This window comes from Mercenaria mercenaria, chromosome 1, assembly GCF_021730395.1.
Source record: "Mercenaria mercenaria strain notata chromosome 1, MADL_Memer_1, whole genome shotgun sequence".
Classification (NCBI taxonomy): domain Eukaryota; kingdom Metazoa; phylum Mollusca; class Bivalvia; order Venerida; family Veneridae; genus Mercenaria; species Mercenaria mercenaria.
Window position 1 is genome coordinate 102,408,937 of NC_069361.1, and position 27,719 is coordinate 102,436,655.

At 34.7% G+C, this 27,719-nt stretch overlaps 1 protein-coding gene and 1 long non-coding RNA gene across 5 annotated transcripts; one reads left to right on the top strand and one right to left on the bottom strand.

The window, feature by feature from the left end:
* The first annotated feature begins 490 nt into the window (after positions 1–490).
* On the top strand, positions 491–17,333 carry LOC123528555 (uncharacterized). 4 transcript variants are annotated; one of them, XR_006682000.2, is made up of 3 exons: positions 491–2,276; positions 15,396–15,470; positions 16,733–17,333. XR_006682000.2 is itself a non-coding variant. In XM_053518988.1 (2 exons), the coding sequence occupies exons 1-2, from the start codon at positions 2,036–2,038 to the stop codon at positions 15,410–15,412; spliced, it is 258 nt and encodes an 85-aa protein (XP_053374963.1). In that variant the 5' UTR covers positions 491–2,035; the 3' UTR covers positions 15,413–15,581. The 4 variants fall into 4 exon arrangements, 3 of the variants coding, with proteins under 3 accessions (XP_053374963.1, XP_053374957.1, XP_045164294.2); XM_053518988.1 differs by lacking the exon at positions 16,733–17,333 and having other exon boundaries at positions 15,396–15,581; XM_053518982.1 differs by lacking the exons at positions 15,396–15,470; positions 16,733–17,333 and adding an exon at positions 10,076–10,273.
* Positions 17,334–19,476: 2,143 nt separating this feature from the next.
* Positions 19,477–20,826, bottom strand: LOC128547183 (uncharacterized). The gene is made up of 2 exons (XR_008366356.1): positions 20,631–20,826; positions 19,477–19,845 (listed from the first exon to the last, which is right to left on the bottom strand). It is a non-coding gene; the product is annotated as an uncharacterized LOC128547183 (long non-coding RNA).
* Between the last annotated feature and the right edge of the window lie 6,893 nt (positions 20,827–27,719).

The window sequence follows — 27,719 nt, forward strand, 5'->3', positions numbered from 1 at the left end:
AAAATTTATGTTGAAGTTATTAGAAAATTCATGTTGAAGTAATTGGCAAATCATGTTAAAGTTATCTTGAAATTCGTGTTAATTTTTTGTTAAATCTTTTAATAAATTTATATTGAAGTTATTGAGAGATTCGTGATTAATTCGTTAGAAAATTCATGTTAAAGATATTTTGAGATTCGTGATGAAATTATTGAGAAATTTATTTTGAAGTTTCTAAGAAGTTCGCGTTGAAGTTACTAGGTAGTTCCTGTTTAATATTTTTGGAGATTCATGTTGAAGTGAAAGGGAGTTCATACAGAAGTTCCTGCGGAATTTGTGTAGAAGTTACTGGGAAATATATGATGAATCCATTGTGATATTATGTAGAAGTTATTGGAAATTTATGTTGAAGTTATTTGGAGATTCATACTGAAGGTACTGGTGGGGGGGGGGGGGGGGGGAGGGGGGGAGCAGCCATGATGAAGTAACTGGGACACACATATTGGGGACTATCTCATATGGATAGTCCCATGTTATTTGATGGTTTATTAAATTAGTGGTATATGTCCGTAAGTCAAAGGAAATTTAGTGGTGTTTGTCCGTGGCGCATATACTACGTCATCGTACTACGTCACATTCTTTTCATCCTTGAGCTGCATTGAGGAAGGTGCGTAGAAATTCAGACAATTTAAAATTAAACTTTTTCCTTGTGATAATGCATATTCTTAAACTATACTTCAAAATAAAATTCATGAATACTTTGCCTCCTACAGTTCAGCTATTTCATGGATCGTTGGCACTTGAGATTAAAGATATTTCATGATTTAAAAAGCGAATGAGCCGGAGCTGGGGTACATCTACATGGCGAATGGGCCCACGTGAATTTTTATCGCAATGATATTCATTGGATAGTTTTTTCTTATTAGTAGATCTACTATTTAAATTTTAAATTTAAAAGTAAATAAATAATTATTAGTAGATCTACTATTTAAAATTTTAAATTAAAAAATCAATCAATATCTAGATTCTAATTTCTAACGGAATCGACAGTGCTTTTAGTCTCCGGCACTGTCACAGGTTTATGAAATGATGATGAGTTGTTGTTGTTGTTGATGATGCTGATGGTGATGGTGATGTGAAGGAGGACGTTTGTGTAATAATATTATTTGACGTTGTTCTGCATGTGGATTATGTCAACGAGGATGATGATTATGATAATGATGAGGATGATGATGGTCGTTATCACATATTTCAGAGTTGATGATGATGATAATGGTTAATTCTAATCAAAGTAATATGAATTGTTATTAATTGTGATGATGATTTGAAGGAAGATGCTGTTATAATCGTAATGATATGTTATTATTGCTGCTGCTGAACTTGATGATGATGATGATGATAATGTTGATCGATATTACATAGATCTATTAGAATCAGTTTGTTTAAGAGTTGATGTTGATGATGATAAGGGTTAATTCTAGTCATAGAAATCTTAAACCTATTTAGTGAATAGTAGCCAGCTCATCGGAAGTCAAGGTGGTAATGGGTTTCAGATTCTACTAATACGGTATACAAACGCCAATGGAAGTAAGAGGCACCCAATATGATCGTACTGCTGATGACTGGCTTATGTTGTTTTGTTTTGTTTTAAAGATGATGTTGATGATAATGTTGTTTTTGAGGATGATGATGAGAGGCTTATTTGTTTAAATAATTTAACTTTTGCAATACTGTACTGCAAATTAAACTGTAATATGATCGGAATACTGACGACTGGCTTGTGGAATTTTAAGAAATGATGTTGAACGATGATGATGATGATCGATAGTAGCCAAGGTCAGGTTTTACCTTTTATTCATTCTGAACTGGGAATCCCAGTTTGAGAGTGATGATGATGATGGTCTGATGATTTGTTTATGTTGATGGACTTACTTGTAACAATTGCTCGTTTATTGCAATAAATCTACCTCAGTTTATATTCATTAAAAATCATGATATTTGTAGAAACTTAATAAATTTTTTTAAATCTTTTTACGTCATTTTGGCGTTAGATAAAATGAAACGTCGTGAAAGACTGGAGAAGCGGGCCGGAGAGTTGGGTTTAATGAACAAAAGAAAGAGGCGGGACGAGCCTCCACTGGTGATTCCCCATCAAGATAATGAAGTGGACGAAAGACAGAGGCAGGACGAGGCTCCTCCATTGGTGATTCCCCAACAAGATAACGAAGTGCAGCAACTCGTGCAAAATGATGTGGGTGGTGACTGTGTGCAAAAAGGAACTGACGACTGTAGCCCAGGTCAGGTTTTACCTAGTATTCATTCTGAACTGGGGATAGCTGTTTCAGATTCCCTAAAGTCTAAAATAATTTCCGGAAAATATGTTGAGCTAGCACATTTGTTAGATTCAAATATAAAGCCGGAACATAACAAGGTGTCAATCAGTACAACAGGTGAACTTGTTTTAAAACCTAGTGGGCCGTCAACCAAAATAAACGACATTGAATCTTGGTCAGACGCCTTTTTGATTTACAGTAGTATATACTTATGTGCCCATCCCGAAAAAACGCAGGAGTTACTTAAGTATATGAATACAGTCCGGGATGGTGCTAGAAGGCATAAGGGTTTTGGATGGAAAGATTATGACCAGCAACTTAGATATCGCATGTCGGTTAATCCTGCGATGTCTTGGGCCAAAATAGACTATGAGTTATGGCTGGTGTACATGGCTAATGGGCAGTCTTCAAGTAACGTAGCGGTTAACAAGCAATATTTTGGCAGGTGTTATGACTTTAATTATCGGCAATGCAGTCGACATATTTGTCCGTATAAACACACTTGCATAACTTGTCACGCTGTTCATCCTTCTAGGTACTGTCCCAATAGAAAGCAGTTCCATGATGTTACAAGAAAACCAGTATGGGCCTTTGTTCCCCAAGGCCAGCGAGGTCACGTGTCACAGTTCAGCGGCCGTGGATCATTCCAATCCACAAATAGATTAAATGGCCCTTGGAAAAACTCCAGTTAAAGTTGAGGCTCTTGAAGAATTTATAAAGAGATATCCTAACAAAGCTGATGCAAAACTTTAAGTAGATGGGTTTAAATTTGGGTTCAAGCTTCAGTATTCAGGTCCTAGAGATTTTTCTGATGCGAAGAATCTGAAGTCTGCATATTCAAAAAAATTAGCTTTGCAAGAAAAAATAGATAAGGAAGTTAAGTTAGGTCGCATTTCTGGCCCACATCCTAATCCTCCTTTTTGTAATCTGAGAATTTCCCCAATAGGTGTAGTTCCTAAGGCTGATGACAGCTGGAGGTTAATAACTCACCTGTCTTATCCGTCGGGTCGCAGTATTAATGACGGAATCAATTATGACCTCTGTTCAGTAAACTATACATCGTTTGACACAGTGGCTGTTATGATTTTTAAACAGGGCAGGTCTGCACTTTTAGCTAAGCGTGACATAAAATCTGCATTTCGTTTATTGCCAGTGAATCCCACTGACTTTCACCTTCTTGGAATGAAAGTTGACAACATGTATTATTTCGATAAATGTTTACCCATGGGTCTGAGTCTATCCTGCGCATTATGGGAAAAAGTGTCAACTTTCCTGCATTGGTTAGTAACTGAGGTTACGGGTTTGGAAACATTAGATTTTGAAATCTGGTGGCAAGGTTATGGCGGTCTGTGTTTGACCCAGCTGCTTTCAAAGTTACGAACCTTGTGCCGCGTAAGAGACGAACCTGATTTCTTATTAGTTCATTGCGGGGGAAACGACTTGGGGAAAACAAAACTGAAGGAACTCAGAACAGAAATTGATAAGATTGTGCATTTCAAAAACACGCACCTTTCTTCTACAGTATTGATCTGGTCAAACATTCTCCCAAGAATCAATTGGCGGTATTCGGACAATCGTATGGCAATGGACAGGTCCCGAAAAAGACTTAACAGTTACGGGGCGTTTTTGTTATTTGGCGGTGGCCTTCGTTCCTGGAGCCACTAGGTCTCCAGGTCCGATGGCCATGATGCGGCCAGCGAACTTCGGACGTATAACTTAACCTCTTGCATGTGATATAAGCCTTTGTTTCCCAGGGCCAAATTTACAATAACTAACATGATTCAAATCCTCTATGGTCCGAACGATTGGAACTAATTGTTGCTGTCGTTGTTTAAGGTGATTCGCGGGTTTCCTACGAAAATTTCGAAGTATGAGATATAAGACTGATATTAGGTCTGTATGTATTAACATCTCCTGTCTTTCATTTGGAGAAAAAAGAAAATCGTTCCGAGTCCACATTTCCTTTGAAGAGCGCCACCTGGCGGCATATGTATTTTTCAAGAGAAATCGCCATTTTACTGTAATAATCTCATTAAAATTAATGTTATTACATTTTTTCAAACTCAGGAATATAGCTAAATTCAATGTTATTGTTTACATGTTGCGTTTTGTAAATTATTTCATTTTGGAAAATGCTTAGATAAAGAGATATCCGTAGCAGGGGCGGGGAAAAATAGCGAAAATATTCAATGTACAAAAGCTAATTAACATAAATAAACAGAAAAAGCTTAACTCAGATGTGACAAAGTATCATTATAACTTGTAGTATTAACATACTTAGTTTTTCTTCGGAAGTGATAAATATACAAGATCAGAACATTTACAAAACGTGAAATGCTTCGATCAGTTGGGAACGGTACAGAATATAGGCCTAATAACTGTAAGTAGATACTACTGCTAGAATAAAGCATCGCAATGATAAATTATTTTCAAGATATTGTTTAGAATCAGATGCTGTAGCTTTGAGAGCTACGATGTTTGAACCTTAGTTCAATGATAAAAACTACATACTTGTAGATGTATTGGAAGAATTACACCAAATAGTTTACCTTGTATTCCTCCCTCCATTTCTAATCTGAAAATATAACATAGAAAATGATAAACTTTGTAATATAAAAAACTGAAATATTTCACCGACATTTCTGTAACATAAACAAAGTTGTGGAAAACCAAAACGTTTGTCATTTTCTTCCGAAGAATCATAAACTGAATCGGATCATCGGCTATACCACTGGTCGACTACAAGACTGAGCCGAGATACAACCGGCAAGATATGTTTACACTCTGCCAAAATGCAACTCGACAACACCACTCGGGGTTTGTCAAAAACGTGTTTGTTTCAAATTCGAAATTTATTTGAATGTCTTTTTTTTACACCACCAACATCCTAACACGGCATGGAATACATCAGTACACTATAGGCCAGGCAATTATATAATCTTGGTTTTTAAATTAAATTGATTTAATATTATATGTCACCAATTTAACCTCAACTACCAGTGTCATGTAAAGTTCACCCTGTCTTGTAGGCGTAAAGTTTTACGTCAATTTATCAAAGTACAAACGTGTTGCACTTTAAAGACATTGTAGGCCTATAGATATCAATTCTAAAGGAAATCCAATATACGGTTTTACGTTTTTCTCTCGCGAGACAATTTCAGTATTTTAATTCCACAAAGTAGCTATCTCGTCATATTATTAACATTTTGCTGACAATTGTTAGCTTCTGATTTCATAGAAAAGCTTTCTATAGTCATTTTTTGGATCTGAACGACAATTCGTGGATTCTCATTCTTCTACTCGGTAGGGCCTAATCCGAAATTTCGAAAAGAATTACTTAAAAAAAATTGCCTTTGGTCAACGGATGTTTTAACCAACTTTCGGATATCCTCTGACGGACAGCATTGACATGTCTTTGTAAACTACAAAATGTCAAAACAAAACGATTGCTAACCTAGGGCGTACCTGTCCATACTTAAGACCAAACTGTAAATAAAATCACTGAAACATTTAATTAATTAGACGAGTTTGTTACTTACTTTGTAATTGCCATCACATGGTCAGGATAGGGAAACGCAAATTTGGTATATAACTTGTAATAATACGCCTGGAAATCTGTAACTGCTGTTGTTTGTAGCTTATCTCCGGATAGATTGTTCTCAACCCATTCTTGTTGGTTGGACGCCTGTAAAATTCATCATTCTTGTAAAATAAACAAAATGAAAACGTACATTTTATAATGTTTGTGAAGTACTAAACGTTATATAAAGCAGAACATCAAAGAAATGGTTTGTCAAAGTTTACTTCATTGATATTTTATGAATTATCAAAGTAAAACATTGCCTTAAGTTCATAATGTTTTACGAAAAGTAGCTTCACACTTAAATATTTTGATATTTGTAGCCGAAAAAAAATGTAAAATTCGAAATATTTGTTCAATCCGTCTTTTTTCTCAATGATTGGTCCCCACTATCCAAACCCCTGGGCCAGATTAATATTACATACATTATCAATCTATCCAGTGAATGTCATCTTATGCTTTAGCCATTGACCTCCCATTCAGCAAAAGCTGTATATCAGTGTGCATATAACTTACCGTGGCTACTTGAAATTGTTTGGTGTAAACTCTTAACGGATTGTTTGTTCCATTTGGTGCATATCTGAGCCGCGCCATGAGGAAACCAACATACTGCATCTGCGACCAGCATGGATCCAGACCAGTCTGTGCATCCGCGCAGTCTGGTCAAGATTCATACTGTTCGCTAACGGTTTCTCTAATTGCAATAGGCTTTAAAAGCGAACAGCATGGATCCTGACCAGACTGCGGGGATGCGCAGGCTGGTCTGGATCCATGCTGGTCGCAAATGCTGGTTTCCTCATGGCGCGGCTCATATCATACTGTACATATGACTCACCATGACTTTTTTAAACTGTTGGAAGCACTGTCAACTGTTTGGGTTTCTCCAACAATTGTATGTCATATTGTATATATTAAATCACCATGACAACTTGAAACTGTTGAAGGAACACTCCCAACGGCATATTTGATCCAAAGGCTGTAGTCATATTGTATATATACTTCACCATGACTATTTGAAACTGTTAAGTGTATTTATAATAGCGCGTTTTTAAATTAGCTGTTTGTTGCATTCTACATATAACTTACCATAGCTACCTGAAAATGTTTGAAGTACATACTTAGTGGGCCTGTTTGTTCCAAAAGCTGTTTGTTGCATTCTATATATAATTCAACTTGACTGGTTGGAAATACGCTGTATATATTAGTATAATATTGTACATATATCTCACCATGATTATTTGAAACTGTTGGAAGTACACTCTAAGCGGCGTGGTAGTTCCATACACGCCTAAATACTCGTAGATAGCGTCCACCTAGTTGAAAAATAAAAATATAAGTTTATATACTTAACTGTAAAACTATTTACCAATTTAGGACTTAATTTAATTAACACAAGTTTAATTTAGAATAGAACATTATATATCTCAAACTGCTCTCAAGTTAACACAGTACGCATAGCGGCCAACATATTAATCAAAACATCATCCCATTTTACGTATCAAAACTTCTCAAATTAAAAATCGTTAGATTCAATTTGAATGAAAATAAGAGAAACACAATGTTTGTTCCTTTTTAGGTTAGATTGTATACCGCTAACATACCTCCTTAGCCAAGCCGGGCAAGTACTTTTTAAGGTAGGGATATACCTTTGCAGAAGGTAGCAACTCAGTCTGAAAGCTATGCAGAAAAACAAGTGATATACATTGTTATTTTGAACTCGCACTTGACCGTGGTATCGACATATTCATAATCATAATATATCGTGATCCCGTAAACTGAACAACGAACGTAAGATAAACTGACAAACAGAGAGACAGACAGACGGAAGGTTTTAAGGTAGTTCTGCACGTTCGGATCAATTTTTTACTTTGCTAAACTGATCTGAAAAGTTTGTACTTCGCACAAGTATTTATAATCACCGGCAGAACAGTAGCAGCAGTAACAGCGTCTATGTGAAAATGACATTACCTATGTCATTTCCGCTAGTTGAAGTTTTTCTACAATGTAAATTTTCATAAAACTTCACATAGTCGTAAATAAACATATGGTCAATATTCTTGTAAATCAAAATGTATTGGTATTGGTTTCATTTCCGTTAACCGAGTCTAACCTTTATTCTACGTTTCCAGGATAAATGATGTTACGCCATCACTTCCGGTATATCAAAACAAAACTACCTTAAGCACTTACTGTTCATAGATAGATAGGTCAGCGAAAATAAACAATTCTATCACGTTTTCTGGAGATGATGCGGCACGTTGGACTCTTTGGTGCTCTGTAATTAATCAAATAGATACATTTGTAGTAATCATGTTTTGACTGGACAAAAAATAACTGTTAACCCTTACCATGCTGGACACGATTGGTTTTGCCTTAGCGACCAGTGAAGATCATGATCAGCCTGCACATCCGTGCAGTCTGATCATGATCTGCACTGTTCGCTATTCAGCCAGAATCTTTTTGGTAAGCACCCCTTTTAACAGTAAATATGGCACTGTTCAAACTGGAAGGCAGACATGCTCATTGAAGAAATTTAGCAAGGTAGAGGTTAAAATCTCTAAATGTCCATTCTAAAAATAAATTCTTATTAGACTTATTTCTTTTCTTATAGATTAATTTTTTACATTTTTAATACAAACTTGGGGTATGAAAGTTGAAACTAGACCAGAGGTCATTTGCATGGCCTTCTGATCTGATGCATTAATGGGCAAATTATTCAATGCCTCAAAGAGTACTTAGTTTAATTATAAGATATGCTATGAATATATCATGCGAATATAAAAGAGAGAGGCCTACCGTATTTCTCTTCTCGTCTAACACGGTGGTGAACGTGACTTCCATCTTCGGACTGTATCAACATTTGTTCGTTGTCCTGTGTGAATCTTCCATACTGAAAAAATGGCCGGATAGGTGTTTACTTCTATGGACAAAGTGACTTAAAACTTTATCTGTGGTGCTATGTGCCCTTCCACTGCAGGCGCGAAGGGGCATTACGGTACAAACATTGACCGGCACCCAGCTGAGAGGACTTTTAGTTATATTTTCATTGTTTTTTATCTATTTTAATAAAATAGAAAAAGTGGAAACTCCACAGGTCGCTCAACACAACAAAAACGAAAATGTTGCAGGCTCGGTTTGATTGAGCCTGTTCAAGCCACATCTAATGTTTAAGATATCTTTCAGACGTAAAAGGTAGAAGAAACTGCAGACCTGGAAAAAGACCTCTCCACACAGCTTACATTCTCGTGGAGATAATTGGCGCCGTGTGTACTAGTACTGTACTAACAGCAAGACTTACCTTACAATCTAACAGCAAGACTTACCTTACAATCTAACAGCAAGACTTACCTTACAATCTAACAGCAAGACTTACCTTACAATCTAACAGCAAGACTTACCTTACAAAATAACAGAAACAAAGATATTGAAACGTCTCCGAAAAGCAAAAAATACCCAACCAGTAAATATTTTTTTCAGACGTTTTTTCGTCGCCTTAGTAAGTTCGTTTACTATAAATGATTTAAGTAATTACGTTTCTATGTATATAATAGGCAACTCATAAAACGACAAAAATAACGTATCTTATATGGTTATTAGCACGCCTTAGCCAACAGTATGGCATTTGGGCTACAGTAGAGCATTTAGTCGGCTCATAACCACCAAAGGCACGGCTTTGCCGTTTAATTAGTGCATTGTACACAGCATGGTCTATAACCTATTAATAACAATGACAATAAAAACTTACAAACTTTGGGTCCGCGTCATCCGCTTCACGATGAACAACCAAAACACCAGAGTTACCAGAGTCATAGGCTGCGAAATTCTGCAGTTATAAATATCCGTAACTTTTGCTATAGAAGAAGGCATTGCACTTCAGGATGGAAGTCCATTCTATACTGAATTCATTAAATAACTTCCAAACTATTTACTTAGAAATGATTCTTTCCTTACATTCTCATAATTCACACTTCTGTCTGTTTAAAAACAGTATCTTGCAACCTAGAGCGAAACAATGCAATATATTTTTTTAAATTCCGACCTTAGTGTTTATGAAACCAGTCGTAAAAATTACACTCACTTTACTTTTCTTCTGCGTGAACAGTCCTGATGGAAGAAAGCTTGAGGCCTCAAAAACTGACTCACTAAGCATTTTACTTGTTTCGTCATCTCTTTCTAATTTCAGATAACTGTCACACACTTGGTTACTAAAGACCACTTCAATTACTTCCGGGAACCGCCCGTTACCATGGAATTTAACATTCTCTACCATCACTAAATCTGTGAAACATACAGTACTCATGAATCTGTGTTTTGTATCAAAAATAGTGAAGGTAAGAAACAATTAAAGAAAGTAAAGTAGCCGATTCGAAAGTGCACAAAATATCCTTAATGGAGTCTGATAATATCAGGCGATTAAACATTGTGTTTAGCTACCTGTTTTTTAATTTCTTTTATCATTTTAGAGAACAAATAAACGTTTTCGAAACTTGGATTTCGTAACACTTAACTAAAATCAAGATGCATTTCGTTTTCTGTTCCGCTGTGAGCCAAAAGTTTCATATTTATTCCCTATACCTGCATTTAAAAATTGTCTAATATGACAACACAACCTTACATAATAATCACCCACCTGCACCCCTCCCCAGTTCCCCACACAGAGGAGTTTGATATTTGAATTGTTGAGTCGGTACTACTACATGAAGATTTCGATGTAGCATTCGACTTTATGAAATTGAAAAAAAAATGTATAACGTTAGCTTGTGTTCGTGTTTATTTAATGTAACAAAACAGTGTGATATAAAACTCAACTAGACGAAAACACTTACAGTCAGCAGACACTATATCCATACATAAAGCTGCGAGTAACGACAAACATGAAACTAAACACTTCAACATTCTAAATAGTTAATGTATATGCTAGCTCAACATGTCTGCGTCTTTCAGATTGTGACAGGTAAAAGATATAAAGACATAAATGCATAGAACAAAAATTAAATTTATTTTATCGCCCGTGGTGTTTTTTACAGTTAATAATTCGATTAATATCAAAGATATCATAACATCTTTGTTATCATCAATTTTAACAACATTTATTTCCTACCGTAATGTTCATTTTATAGCAATATTAGCTTAGTCATGAACCTTCCCTTTCAAATAAATGTTCGAAAAATTGTACATAGCTGTAGGTCAACTCATTTCAAGCCATTTTTATCTATTTGTTTTCATAAAATTATAAACTGTTTAACCCTTACCCTGCTAAATTTCTAAAATGGACTGGTCCATCTTTCAATTTGGACAGTACCATTAACTGTTAACCTACCGAAAAGATACTGACTGAATAGCGAACAGTGCAGACCATGATCAGCCTGCACGCATATGCAGGCTGATCTTGGTCTGCACTGGTCGCAAAGACAGAAACACCTGCCGCCAGCAGTCTAAGGGTAAAAACAACAGCCCAGCATTGTATGTTCTACTACTGACAAATGGTAAAAGTACATTCTGAAATGTTGCATAGGAACAAACTTAATAACTGTTTAAGTTTTGATCCTGATGAAAATACAAAATAACTAATTACTCTTCTGTATTATTTTTCTCTTCTGTACATCATGTAGAGAATCGTTGCATCAATGATATAGTTATTAAGCCCACAGAGCTATCAGTAAAAGTACAGTGCTGTGAGGTGAAATAAGTCCAGGAAAGTCGATATAAGGTCAGTCAAATATGTAAATAACATACATCACGGCGAAATGAGAAATCTGCGATCAAAAATACTAACTGCCTACTGACTGAGTACATCCTTGCTGCTCCAAGGTGTCGGGTGTGTACATGAATTTTGCAATAAGTGACTCAGTGCTTTGAAGTCTGATATAAACGTACAAAGTCACGAGCGGAGAATTTTATTACAGCCCTGCGAAAGATACTAGTCACAATGCTATTTCAATGCATGTCTTTTCCTGAAGTCGATCTTTTATGAAATGGTGAGGGGGTCCCTTCAACCTTTCTTGTTCTCTGTTCTATTTTAACATCGATAACAACGATTAACATAGAAGCAAAACATTTCCATCCCTTTATGTTATTATTCTGTTAAATTAACATTATCTGTTTAAAACTGTACTGTATCAGAAAATAAAATTTATTTATCCAGCAATTTATAATTTGTTCTTCTATTTTATATGAAAAATAGTATTCATCGCAATTTGTTGTTGTTGTAATTATTTACATTCGTCGGCTCAAAAATGGCTATAAATGTCAATTTAGAAAATCTGGATATTCTAGAATTATCCGAAACTGGATTGTTTGACAAACTAAATGAAAATTCGTTTGAAGAACAGGAGGTTTTAGCCGAAATTCACCATGTGAAAAGCGGATAAACACGGCCACTGAAGCTGAACCTGTCAACATAAGTACACCTATAGACATCAATGATCAATCAAGTAAAAGCACCAACTCTGGTGCCTCAAAACAGCCAGTATTTATTGCTTTGGATGTATCTGACAAGGAAAATTTGTACATGACATGAGAAAATCTAATACCATCAAGAAAACCATTTCAAAGGTAGATCAAACTGTAAAAAAGGTCCATAAAACAATATTGAAAATATGTTTTATACTTAAAGGGAGACATGCATTTTTTAACAAAACAGCATGCTCTATTTGATTAATGTTGGTTTCCAGGTGAACTTCTTTTTTACTGAAATAGAAGAAAATCGAGCAAACTAAATAAAATGCAAGTGATTTGTAGACAGATCAGGGCACGGACCTGAGACCTTCCCAAAACTAATTGAGTTCAGTCGCAGTTACATTACTTTTTGAACACCCCTCGCACATTCGCAGCCATGCGGATTTATATGAATATTGACTAGCCACTAGACTGATAATTAACAATTTGTCAAAAAAATTCAACCTTTGTCATTTCTCTTACTTTGATGTAATAGTGTCAGATGCCAGTCTAATTTAGTGATTTCATAGACTAGCCACTAGACTGATAATTAAGAATTTGTCCAAAAAATTCAACCTTTGTCATTTTTTCTTACTTTGATGTAATAGTGTCAGATGCCAGTCTAACTTAGTGATTTCATAGACTAGCCACAAGACTGATAATTAAGAATTTGTCCAAAAAATTCAACCTTTGTCATTTTTCTTACTTTGATGTAATAGTGTCAGATGCCAGTCTAACTTAGTGATTTCATAGACTAGCCACTAGACTGATAATTAAGAATTTGTCCAAAAAATTCAACCTTTGTCATTTTTCTTACTTTGATGTTAAAGTGTCAGATGCCAGTCTAATTTAGTGATTTCATAGACTAGCCACAAGACTGATAATTAAGAATTTGTCCAAAAAATTCAACCTTTGTCATTTTTCTTACTTTGATGTAATAGTGTCAGATGCCAGTCTAATTTAGTGATTTCATAGACTAGCCACTAGACTGATAATTAAGAATTTGTCCAAAAAATTCAACCTTTGTCATTTTTCTTACTTTGATGTAATAGTGTCAGATGCCAGTCTAACTTAGTGATTTCATAGACTAGCCACTAGACTGATAATTAAGAATTTGTCCAAAAAATTCAACCTTTGTCATTTTTCTTACTTTGATGTTATAGTGTCAGATGCCAGTCTAATTTAGTGATTTCATAGACTAGCCACTAGACTGATAATTAAGAATTTGTCCAAAAAATTCAACCTTTGTCATTTTTCTTACTTTGATGCTATAGTGTCAGATGCCAGTCTAACTTAGTGATTTCATAGACTAGCCACTAGACTGATAATTAAGAATTTGTCCAAAAAATTCAACCTTTGTCATTTTTCTTACTTTGATGTAATAGTGTCAGATCCAGTCTAATTTAGTGATTTCATAGACTAGCCACTAGACTGATAATTAAGAATTTGTCCAAAAAAATTCATACCTTTTATAGGACAAGCCACTAGGATTCTGACTAATAATTAAAGAATTTGTCCAAAAAATTCAACCTTTGTCATTTTTCTTACTTTGATGTAATAGTGTCAGATGCCAGTCTAATTTAGTGATTTTGTTTTAGAGACATTACTTTAATGTAATCACAGGATGTAGACTAGCTATATTCCCATTTTTAAAAATATTTTTTTTTAATATATATTAATCTAGGAGCTAGTCTACAGATATCAGTGTGTTTACTGGCAACATGCCATTAGTGCATTATATAGACATGATAATTTGTAGTGTCAGTATTACAGATACCGGTATGTTAATTTTGTCGATTTTTGCGTCCTTTCTGCACTTAAGTATACATTTATTGTTTAACCTAGTAATGTATGAGCAGATTACTTTCAACTTGTGCACTTTACCCCGTTGACCTGTGTTATACGGACCGTCCTATTTTGATAAAAGGGAATTTTTGATATGTTGAACATTTTCAAACTATGATTACAGTTATTTTGAAAAGATGCGTTAATCAAAATTTCTACATACTTAACGTATTAAAGTATAATTATGTTGAAAATCTCATCATTTTATGCATCTTAATCTCAGGAAAAGCACGTGCATTAAAATTACCGTTAAAATTACCTATCGATAGGTCTGAGCTAAACAAATGAAAATTCAGGGTCAAGGGGGTGCGAAAGTTGAAAGATATCGACCTATAATAATGTATTATGGAAAATCTCGTTGCTGATATGTGTTATGCACTGGTGATTGCTTGACAAAGATAAAATATAATTGAAGTCAATATGTATGACTAATCTCATCATACAGGATTTAAGAATGATTTTTTACCTCTCATGTTTTTTATTAACAGATCCTATTATATGTTGAGTTAAATTATAAGTAATTTTCTAAGAATGAGCTTATACACGAAATTATAAAATCCGTCTTAATTAATAGAATTAATTAACAAAATATCAGTAAATGAATAAATTACATAAAACATATCAGTATTCAGATTTATTGTATGTGTATATTTGTGTTCATATTATTTCCATAAAATATATATTTTAACCTTCCGCTATAATCATGCATGTTTTGTATTGTATATATATGACGATGAACGTTTAATGTTCAAGTCTTTCTGTAAATAAACTTCTGTTTTGTTCTGTTCTGTTCTGTTAAAAGGAAAAGTATGACAATAGGATTTGGAGAAAAAAAAACTTTGCCCATATTCATCAAAGTTCTTAGACTTTAAAATCATTATAATGTTAAGATTTAGAGAGTAAAATACTTAAAGTTTGTAAAGCAGTTTAAGTGTTTTCATTATATTATGTATGTATGGTGACAACTGACATAAAATATTTTAGATACTGCAAAATTTCTCTTGTAAGGAAATCTGGAGATCTTTAAATTTATGAATATCGAAACCTTTGTCTTTGAACTTGGAATACTTACCAAAATGTAGGTACAGTGTATGTAGAAAGTGAGTCCTTTATTTGCTTTTATAACATGTTATTGTTTTTTTTTTACCTCTGTGATTTATATCATCTTTGCACTATAGATTTTTTCTTAAAAGTAATCTAAAAAATTAATATACTTCCAGTTAAGACAATGAAATAGAAGAACTCAACACTTGCACCAGTGGAAGTACTTCTTATTGGATAGAGAACTTTTCAAGGTCAGTGATATTTGTAATGTTTTATATCAATATTTTGTTTTGCCTTTTTTAACTCATCTTAATGGAGCTGTGAGCTGCATAGGTGGATTATCCATCATACACAATGTTTAGCTCGACTACTCAACCTGGCGTAAGCACTGGTTCAAGTTTATTTCTTAAGTTAAATATCTTTTAGCTTTCTAAGATACTGTATGCACATGTTTGACAAGGGACACTGTCAGCAAAATTTTTAGAGGGATGTCCCGTTTTTTTATGCCCCCGACATCTACTGATGCGGGAGGCATATAGTGATCGTCCTGTCCGTCCGTACGAGGTTAACCAAATGGGACATAGGAAAATATTAAAAAAATCTTCTTCTCAAAAACCAGAAGCCCTAGAGCTTAGATATTTGACATGTAGTATTTCCTAGTGGACCTCTACTAAAGTTGTTCAAATTATGACCCGGAGGTCAAAATTTACCCTGCCCTCTTGTCACTTGATTTTACATAGGAAAATCTTCAAAAAATTTCTAAAAATAAACCAGAAGGCCTAGAGCCTATATATTTCACTTGTAGCATTGCCTAGTGGACCTCTACAAAATTTGTTCAGATCATGTCCCCTGGGGTCAAAATTGACTCCGCCCCAGCGGTGACTTGATTTTACATAGGAAAATCTTCAAAAAAATTATATAAACTAAACCAGAAGGCCTAGATCTTAGACATTTGACATGTAGCATTGCCTAGTAGACTTTTACAAAATTTATTCAAATCATGACCCCCGCCCCATGGGGTTACTTGATTGTACATAGAAAAATCTTCAAAATTTTCTAAAAATAAACCAGAAGGCCTAGAGCTTAGATATTTGACAGGAGCATTGCCTAGTGGACCTCTACAAAAAGTTTTCAAATCTTGTTTTTTAAAGTTACTTTAAGAAAATTTCAACTATATTTTCTCATAATTCTTTTGATTGCTTTTTATTATGATCTTTTGACCTTGAAGACTTGTCCTTAAGTGCAATGATAACAGGTGAGCGATATAGGGCCATCATGGCCCTCCTTTTGTTTTTCTTGGTTTTTTTTTACTACATTAAAATGTTGAATGTCAGTGTGACCTTCATATAAAGTAGCATATTACGAAGCAAAAAGCAGACTTGTTAAAAAGAATGATTTAAAAGGAAAATGTTTTGGATAAAACCAAATTTAGCTATTTCAGTATGCAATGTATTTGTCATTTGATACTGCAATTAAGTGACATCATTATAAAATATTTTTCTATTTATTTTAGGTCAGACATCAGCTTTTGAAGTTGCTTTCTTAGCACATCATGCTGTCCAGTGGAGTTCATAACATATGCCAGGCCTTTATACATGGTCAAAGAAGATGAATTTGTTATTCAATTTGTGAAATTTGATTTAGCGAGGACTTTCATATATGATGATTATATTCAGCAGATTATCTTCAAGTGTGCACTTTATAGAATCACAGTTTCTATGAGGTTTTCAGTTTAAAGTTAGATTAATTGAAAAATAAGGGGAGCTATCATGCTCACCATGGTATCGACATTGACATAACACCAGGTTTAAGTTTTTCTTACCAGTCCATATTTTAAAGGACCTTTTGACAGTATTGAAACTTACAACAGTAATGTATCATCATTATACCAAGTTTTAGGCAAGAGTACATAACTCCATCAAGGATTTGACTGAACTATGGCCCTTTGAAACTTTTGTCACTTGTTTATGATAATAGTCTCTCTATATAGGCAAGAGTTCACAACACTATAGATTATTTTGGATGAATTATGTCCCTTTTGGACTTTGAAATTGGTTCAGTTGTGCCCGTTTTGCTTAAAATGTACTTTGTATAGTGTTTTGATACACTTTATCTTTATCAGGGGTGGTATAGTACGTCATCAACAGGTGCGTGCAACACTTCCCGATGCGGCATTTTTATGTCAAAACACCTCGATTCGGTGAGTAAATTTGCGATTATTTCATTGGTAGCGAATAGATTTGGAAATGACATATAGTCTAAAGTACCCGCATGTGTCTCTAGTTTATCACTGACGTTTGCATTTTTCAAGAAAGTTTTACGTTTAAGAGAACATTCGAGCACAATGCACTTCATGGAAACACTTCCCTATTCACCGCACCATATTATATCGCATAAAAAGAGTTTTCATGCATTTCTAATGACTAAATGCCTTGACAGGTGTTCCTTTTATGGCAAACTGAGGTCAGTGATACCTTAATTAATTATCGGAATCTATAATTTCAAAGAAATCAGTAATATAAAATTTCGCCTTCCCGGTTCACCAGGTAAAACGATGCACTTCCCGGTTCACCGCCCGGGTGGCATCGTGTTTGACTTAATTATATGTAGCCTTTCAATTTATTTTGACGCATGGTACTTCGGTTGCCTTACCAGCAAAGATAGTATTTAGCAATGAACGTTTATGTCAGTAAAAACAGTGCTTAATTTACCTTCAAGGGCTATAGTATGACAGATTTACTTTTTCTTTTTCAGATCACAACAGAAACACCAGAGATATTCTGTTTATCAGAATTAAATTATGAAGCAAAGCACTTAGGGTTCAGCAGTATGATATCCGTAGACAGATGAACATAAACTGCATATAGTAATTCATTCTCGGGAATAAAATGAGAATCAGAATTGTAGAAAGAACAATACACGCTTGTTGTGGATGCTTGTGAAAAAGTCAGAAATGAAGACCACAAAAGTAGTCGTTGTTGGAGGTTCACTCACTGGCAGTATGTGCAGACACCGTTTAAAACAACTCACTTTTACGTGTGACCACTACCGTCAACATTTAGCCATGAACAGATTTTGCGTGACTATGGTGTCCTTCAAACAATTGTGATTTTTTATTGAAACATTTTTTGTTTTGTCTGTCTGTGTTGAAGTCACAGAGTCTTGTCAGTGCATCTCCTCTCTTCTAAATAACATTCGACAGATTTTGATGAAAGGCAACAGCAGTATTAAACTTTGTATGAAATGTCGTTGACACTAATGCTCATAACGGGTAAAACACAACAATGTAAATACTAAATATTCTTGTTATCTCTATGCTTCGGTCAATAAACGTTCACAGATTATACTACATTGCCACTTTATCAATTTTTGTGTGTTTTAATGAAATTTCTGAGTTATAATTAGTGTAGTTGCGCAAAACCTCAACATTTTCCAGTTTAATGGTTTCAAGAGTTATTATATTCTGATTTTTGTTGATTTTGAAGTATAGGCAGTGCATCTCCACTTCAACCTTTTTATAATTTTCATAATTACAAATCTTGTACATGGTGTATATCATGGCAATAATTGGTTTTAACGGTAACTTATCAATAACATTCAGAGCTTTCTTTTCCGTGTAATTCCTTCCTCTATAGACGTTGACATATTCTTTGACATTTTTTCCACAAAAAGCTGCTGCCGTCTATTCAGAATGTAGATAAAAAAACGACCATTTAAAATAAAACACCTTTAATTTCATAATAACCACGTTGTTGAGGGTATTGTGCGTTTTAGAATATGTGATAATAAATTACCAATAGTCTTTTATCGTTTTTCTTTTACACTAAAATTACCACAAAAGTTTTGTAATTATTTTAGGGTTCCCTGTCGTGTCTGAATATTACCAGTTGTTGAGAATATGTGACATAGAGATGTACACTACTTCTTGATCGAAGAAAATTAAGGCATACAATGTGGAACGAATTTGTCAGATATGCGATCTTAATGAAATTTAAGGTGAATTTCATTTTTTTTAAATGTTGAGTTATAAAGAATTACGTCCAAAGTTAATGAAACGTTATCATTATACTCGTATAAGTGTGTATAAAATTTAGAATTGCTACAATCAAGTAATAAATCTACTTTAGTTGATTTGTGTAAATATATAACATTAGCTGATAACAAGGAATATGTTGCTATGTCTTGAAAGTGTATGTGCGTATGTTTATGTCACAACGGCTTCCACTGTGTAAGGGTTTAAATAAAAAATCAGTAAAGTTTCCTATTTTAAATAATCTTTTATACAACAACATTTTCAACAACTAAACAGTTTAAGAAAAGTAAAATAATTAACATTGCAAGTAAAATTGTTCTACCACTGTTCAAGCTCACTTCGAGTTTTAACATGTAATTGGGTGCACTAAGATTTGCAAGCAAAATCTGAACATTAGTCAAATGTTAAATCCTGAACCGCTTTCTAGTGTAGATTCAATCGATGTGCCATTCTGCTACGTGGTAATTATAATTCGGTTGCAGTCACTCTTGTTCCTTCCCTGCGCACATCTAAAACCCCTTAATAAGAACATTTCGTTGGCGCGATACAGTAGTTTCTCATTTTTCCCGAGCAATTGTGATGAACACGTGGCCCTGAAACGTTAAACAAAATTAAATAGTAGCATATCATTAAAAACTAAACTGCACTGGTGCGACGTTATACCTTTAAAAATATATTAAAAGGTTGCTCCTTTAAAAACAGCACATGATAATAATTTAACTATATAATTTTGCTTTACTTAGCATATTATCAATGCATTTGTCCCATAGAATCTTGCCTTGAACTCAAGTTCGGAATCAAAACCATCATATTCGACTATTTTCGATGACACGCCATATATAGTTATCATGAAAAAATAATTAGAGTAACAAGTTAACTAACGGTTTCCAAAATACTTTCTATTTATATTATCATGCGTTGAAGTGCCTATCTATCTATACCCCTGATTAAGGTTTCTCTACTGTAAAATTATTGAAATTAAATCAGTTATTTATATCCTAGTCTAAATAATGAAACGTTGGGTAGACCTATTTTATATTTTGATATTTTATGTTGTCTGCGGATATCGACAAGTCAAAAACATATGAGCCGCGCCATGAGAAAACCAACATAGTGGGTTTGCGACCAGCATGGATCCAGACCAGCCTGCGCATCCGCGCAGTCTGGTCAGGCTCCATGCTGTTCGCTTTTAAAGCCTATTGGAATTGGAGAAACTGTTAGCGAACAGCATGGATCCTGACCAGACTGCGCGGATGCGCAGGCTGGTCTGGATCCATGCTGGTCTCAAAGCCACTATGTTGGTTTTCTCATGGCACGGCTCATATAACGATATTCAACTCTCGAGTACAATATTATTTGGACTAATTTATATCCATACCTTCAAACAGCAACCGACATATTCGTGTTTGGTACGGAGACCTAGTTTAGCGTTGAAATCCTTGTCTGGGGGTAATTCCGTTAGAGGATGTTCTCCACTTCTCAAATATTATGTCGTACAGCTTTTGGAATATATAATACGTCAATTATGTCTTGCATGCCAATCACTCAGCAATCCTTTTTAACATATATTGGCAATTCCATTGAGGCAGACTAGAAGTTTTGTTTCCTTTTTCATCTTTCATGTACCTAAAATAACAAATATAAGGACATGATAGAACATATATCATACATATGCACGTTTATAGTATACAACATATGTTCAAGATATGCCTCGTTCTTTCAATAAGTACTATCTTCAAATGCTTAAATGAAGGTTACAGACCATCTAGTGCAAGCACTCTAACAATTAGTTATTCCAATTAATAGAACTTCCAGGCAAGCGTGATCACATTTACATGAGCACCATTCCGATGTTAGTCATGCTGGAAATTGGTGAGCCGGGAAGGACATCAATTCAGTTGGTGAACCGGGAAGGCGAAATTTTAGTTTACTGATTTTTCGGAAAGTTTAGATTCCAATGACTAATCAAGGTATCACTGACATCTGTTTACCATGAAAGAACACCCGTCAATGCTTGGATTTATCAGAAATGCATGTAAACTCTTGTTATGCGACATAATACGGTGTGGTGAATAGGGAAGTATTTCCATGAAGTGCATTGTGCACAAATGTTCTCTTAAACGGAAGGCTTTCTTGAAAAATGCAAACGTAAACGATGAACTAGACGCTTGTGGGGGTTTACTTTAGACTATATGTCATTTCCGAATCTGTTAGTTGTAAACGGAAATAATCGCAAGTTACTCCCCCAAATCGAGATGTTTTGACCAAAAATCCCGCTCGGGAAGTGTTGCGCGCCCTGTTGATGACGTACTATACCACCCCTGTTTTCTTTCATATTACTTATATTTTTAAAACGACTTATTATTATGCAATATCTTCATCCGCCGTGGAGTCATTAAACACAACAGGGGACAGCTCCAGTGTTCTCAGATGTGCCCAGGCTCACTATCCACACCGAAATAGTCGAGCAGCAACTGAGACAATCAGGTAGATAACTATGGACAGATTTTATGTCAAATAACTCCCTTTATTTCAAATTGAAATGGGTACATCATGTGTAACTAATGAAGATACTTTTTATGCCATCAGATTGACTTGGACAGTCAGTGAAGATACATATTGACTAAATTTTTACAAAAGAAACCTCCCTTTTATTTAGTAAATGAATATATTTAGCAGCTTCTAATGAAATTGGTTGAAAGGTTTTTTTTGCCCTTCCATGGTAAGATATGCCCATGTTAGATAAGTCTTGATTGAATGTTTATAGAATGAATACTTCTCTTATATATTATTGTGCAACTTGTACTGTGTATCTTTACATCCCATGTCCCAAATACATGATTACCTTCCCCTGATTTTTATAAAATGAATTTATCTCATTTAAGCATATTATAGGACTCATTTGAAATTTCTTTATGTCCATTATTTTGGACAGAGACTTATTGTAGATTATATTGACTGATTTATGTCAGTTACATTCCTTCGTTTCTTTTTAAAAATAGGTGTATCTCAGTAACCAATGAAGATACTGATTTTGAAGTTTTCATTTATGCCATGAATGGACTCGGACAATCGGGGTTTAATAACTTTTGACTGAATTTATGACAAATAACCTCCTTTATTTTATGAAAAATGAATATTTTATCTCAGCAGCATCTAATGAGATTGCTTTAAAATGTTTTAAGTCTTCCAGGCTAAGAAATAGTCATGCCAGTACAAAATGCCCCATTTGAGCCTAGGACCCTCAAACATATATGGAGATTGGCCTGACTAGTTGTGACCCGCAGGTCAAAAGGGACTGTTACATGAATTTTTTACCCTGATGATATTTAATGTGTAGCACTCCCCGTCTAAAGTATTTTTGATTTTTTATGGAAAACGCAGTGTGGACGAATTGGATAAAAAGTACATTGTTAGAACTTCAAATATGCAACATAAAGGTGAATATAGGTAAATTTTATAAATTCTCACCACAAGAATGTGTGGGTTAGTGGCTTTTGATTTGTGTAAAATTCTGTACATAGGTCTATAACCTTAATTGCTGAGAATTTCTTCCCTTAAATGATGGATAAGTCTTTAAAATATTGAAAGATTTGCATCTGTGCTTCTATGGCATTATTGGGAAAAGGGACACGTTATTATACATGTAACCAGTTGGGGTTAGATCCTAAATTTTTTGATTTATTAAAATAAAACATAAATAAATGCTGAAAGTTTCATTAAAAGATCGTTCTTATGATTTTCCTTTTAAAAACTCCCACCCAGTTTAAACCCATCCAGTTTGTTAACACTTCTTGAAAAATATTTAAAGAGTCTTAGATTTTCCCTACTGAAACATAAATTAATGAGCCGCGCCATGAAAATCAGCATAGTGGGTTTGCGCCAGCAGGGCCGGACCAGACTGCGCATCCGCGCAATTTGTCAGGATCCAGCTGTTTGCTAACAGTTCTCCAATTCCAAAAGGCTTTAAAAGCGAACAGCATAGATCCTGACCAGGATGTGCAGGCTGTTCGGATCTATGCTGGTCGCAAACCACTATTTGGTTTTTCTCATGGCACGGCTCATTTTTTTTGATTGCCCTACTTAGATAAATATTATGTTAGACTTCCCATTTACCCGAGGGGTAATATATCGGACGTCATGCTGTAATCTGACTTTCATATTGATGTCATAATGGTCTCTTACCAGTCCATGCGTCAACCGTTGTTTATCGCGAATATATAGAGCTTTATTTTCTTGTTTATTATTTAATCAAGGCGTTAGCCCGGGTGGTTAAATACTGCAGCATCAGAACGATAAACCCTTTGGGTAAATTAGAAAATTAATCAAAAGAGGCCTCGATTGTTTTCATTCTGACATGCCCCATTGACCATTTTTATGCCACCTTCGGAGAAGGAGGGGTATATTGTTTTTGCAGATGTTTGTCGTCGGTCGGTATGCAACCGGTTTCCGATGATAACTCAAAAACTCTTGAGCTAGGACATTAAGTTGATAGAGAGGATTGGCCAAAATAAGTCCAATTTAAAAAAATTATAAAAAATTAATGAAAAACTATTCTAAAAAGAAAGACAGTTATTTTAATGAAAAAAATCCCATTTTTTTAAGGTATGTGGCTTTGATGCACACCCCCGATTTGATGCGCGCCTGAATCCCCAAGTATTTATACCCGTTGATGCAGAAATTCATTCCTGAATAATTTTATTTTCATGTGTTTTATATGTCAAAGCTAAGACCGGCCTGGGGCGATTATCACAGCTATACCCGAAACCGTGTGATTCTCACGCCGTTTATTTGTAGAGCCGTTGTCCTAATGGCTGTTCGGTGTCCTTACGTATTTCTTTGTCCTGCCATAAGTTTGTCATTGATTGTGGAATTTTTAAAATAACTTATCACAATTGTTCACAATCATTAGCGGCGTGTCGCGTGCAACACCCGTGTCAACATCTTACGGTAAAGGGGTCCCCACTGAGTTTAAAAGGTCAAATACGGCTATTATTGACTTTGTCTGGACAATAACTTCGTCATTGAATGTGGGATTTTAAAATGACCTGGCACAATTGTCCCCATCGTGAGATGGTGTGTCACATGCAACACCGGCGTCAATATCTTAATGGTCAAGGTCACACCTTGGAGTTTAATGGTCAAATATTGTATAATTGACCTTGTCCGGACATAATTTTGTCATTGAAATGGGGATTTAAAATAATTTGGCACAATTCTTCATCACCAGAGACGGCTTATCGGGGCGCAAACACCTGTGTCAATATCTCAAAGGTTAAGGTCACACTTGGAGTTTAAAGGTCAAATGTGGTTATAATTTGGGACCTTGTCCGGACAATAACTTTGTCATTGAATGTGGGATTATAAAAAAACCTGACACAATTGTTTTTTTGGCACAAATGTTTGTCTCAGTGAGACAGAGTTTTCGGTGCAACTCCGAGTCCTTTGTCAGCCGGCGGGCTCGACATGTTGCCCTTGGGCATCCGTTTTCAAAGTATATATGTCTAATACAAAGACCGCCCGTGCGATTATCACGGTTTAATCCCGAAACCGTGTGTTTCTCACGCCGTTTTTTCAAAGGATGGCTTTGTGCACACGCCCGATTTGATACGCTCCGATACCAAATTATTTATACCCGTTTATCAGAAATTATTCCTGAATAATTTTATTTCCCATATTGGTACATATGTCTAAAACAAAGATGTCCGTGCGATTATCACGGCTATACCCGAAACCGTGTGATTCTCACGCCGCCGCGTAGTTATCGCAAGATACGGAAACCTTAAGACAACTTTTAATATGAATAACGTATTAATTTTCCCATTTTTTTTTAAAAAATAGTTGTTTTGATGCTCACTATAGAGTTGCTACAAAACCATGAATATTAAATAAAATAAAAAAATAAATACGCCGCAAAAATGCTAGTTACCCGCCCAGGCACTGGATTATTTATAATTTATCAGCTCGTGGTTAAGCATTTCAGTCCAATTTAGATAAAATATTGAAAAAAACTAAAAATATTTTAAAAGAAAGGCAAATATTTCATAAAAAAAACCCTTTTTTTCCAAGGTATGTGGCTTTATGCTCACCTCCGAATTGATAAAGCGCTGAATACCCAATTATTTTATATCCGTTGATGCAGGGAAAACATTCCTGAATAATTTTTTTTGTATCATTTTGGTAATATGTGTAAACTAAAAACCGCCGTGCGATTATCACGGCTATACCCGAAACCCTGTGATTCTCACGCCGCCGGTAATTATCACAAATTATACGGAACCTTTTTTGGGCAAATTTTTAAAAATGAAATCTTTATTAATTTTTTCCCTTTTTTTAACATATGTTGCTTTGGTGCTCACACCCGAGTTTCTTCACACCTGAATTTAACGCCATTAAATGCTAGAATAATTCTTGAAAAAAATTTAAAACATCGTACTCGTATTTTATACATGTCTTAAACCAGGAAGGTCTAATACGTAAACAGTTGTTCCAGCTTAGACTAACAACGTCATTTAATATTAACGGCCACACGCCGAAAACCCCAAAAATGCTAAGTAACCGCCTCTGTCTTGTTTCTTTTAATGAATCAATCGTCGTTAAAATTTGATTTTAAATGCACTACACGGAAAAATCACTTCGAAATTATTCCACCAGGATGCTCTGTTACCACGCGTAATTGCTCAATAAGAATATTACTTTCTTTAAATAGAAATAAATATATTTTCATCAAAAAGTTATTACATTTTAGTGTGGGATCCTTGCGATGGCCTCAAGCCACGCACCGGAAAATAAAGTTTTAAAAAAAGATGCAGAACCATTCTGAATCATTTTTGCATTATATAGGTATCATATATACGCCGCCCGCATAGACATTTATCGTAGTATACTCCCACTAGCAGCCCCCCTGGGTTTTTTAAAGTTCGTATCAGTTACTTAGCGCCCCTGGATTATTAAAGATTGTATCAGCTCATAATATTGGTTAAAATAAATGTCGGACAATATTAACAATTTAACACTATTCTAAAAAGGTCTGAATCATTTTGTTTATGAAAAAAAAAAAAAAAAAAAAAACTTTCCTTTTTCTTAAAACTATGTTGCTTTTATGCACACACCGAGTTGCTACGCTGAATATTAATATCATTCTTGATAATCCTTGTACGTGGTTTTTGTATATATGTCTAAAACTAACTAAAACCCGTATATTTTAACATACGCTGTACTTTATATTTCTCTATCAAAAAGGCGTCAGTTTATTATCCGCCCTGGTTTCTATAAAGTCATCCCTTAAACATTTCGTTTTATTTCAGTAAAAACAAACATATTTATAATTTATTTCGAAGATATGTAGATTTCTTTATTTCTTTCAAAAAGGAGAGCATGCAAGCTATACTTATGTTTTTCCCCGCACATAAAAAGTCCGCTAATACAGAAAATAATGTTTCCTTAAATAAAAAATTTTACCAAATATTATTATATTTTTGTATGCACGCACGTGTTTCCCCTCATTGTCCGCCCCGGATTCCTAATATTCATATCAGTCCAATTCAGATAAAATATTTAAACTATTCTAAAAAGAAAGACTTGATTTTTATTTATGAAAAAAAAAATCCCATTTTTTTCAAAGTATTTTGGGGTTGATGACAACCCCAAATTGATACGCGTCTGACACCCAATTATTTTATACCCATTGATGCAGAAAATCATTCCCCGAATAATTTTATGTATCATATTGGTATAATATCTAAAGCTAAGACCGCCCGTGCGATTTTCACGGCTATACCCGGAACCGTGCGATTCACGTCGCCGCGTAATTATCACACGCGTGGAAATATTACCACGCGTGTGATATTCACGCGACACCGGTATTTCATCTCGTCGTAAGCACTCGGTGCTTTAGCTAAAAGACACGTTTTTGATCCTTATTTTCGGGTTATTATGAAAAAAACTAGACTTTCAGAAAATGACTAAACGTTAAAAATTCCAAGGTGTTTTAGTATATTGTATCTTTTTAATCAAAACCCCATTAAAATATCTTCTTTTTTTAACTTTTAGAGTGTCTATTACATTATTTCTAGTGTTAATTTGTATCTCAATACACATTACTTCTAAGAATGGGAACCTAAATTAGCAAAATTCTGTTCAAATCGTGTAATTATGACATTTTATTTTTCCGGAGATTTTTTTCCTACAAATACTGTTGTTAGGATTTTCTTATAACTCTATGCAATAAGATAACTATGTACAGAGTTGTTGTCTACTTTGAGTGGGCTATTTCTTCACGAACATACAGGAAATCCTCAAAAAATCTTTGAATGATTTAAAAAGACATACATATATAATACAGCTTTAGATTGATAAATGGGGCTCGACTACATTTTTACAGCCATTTTATACCCAAACTACATAAGCAGGCTAGGAATAACCAAAAACTCGAGTAATTCTAATTAATTTATTTTGGCAAAACTGG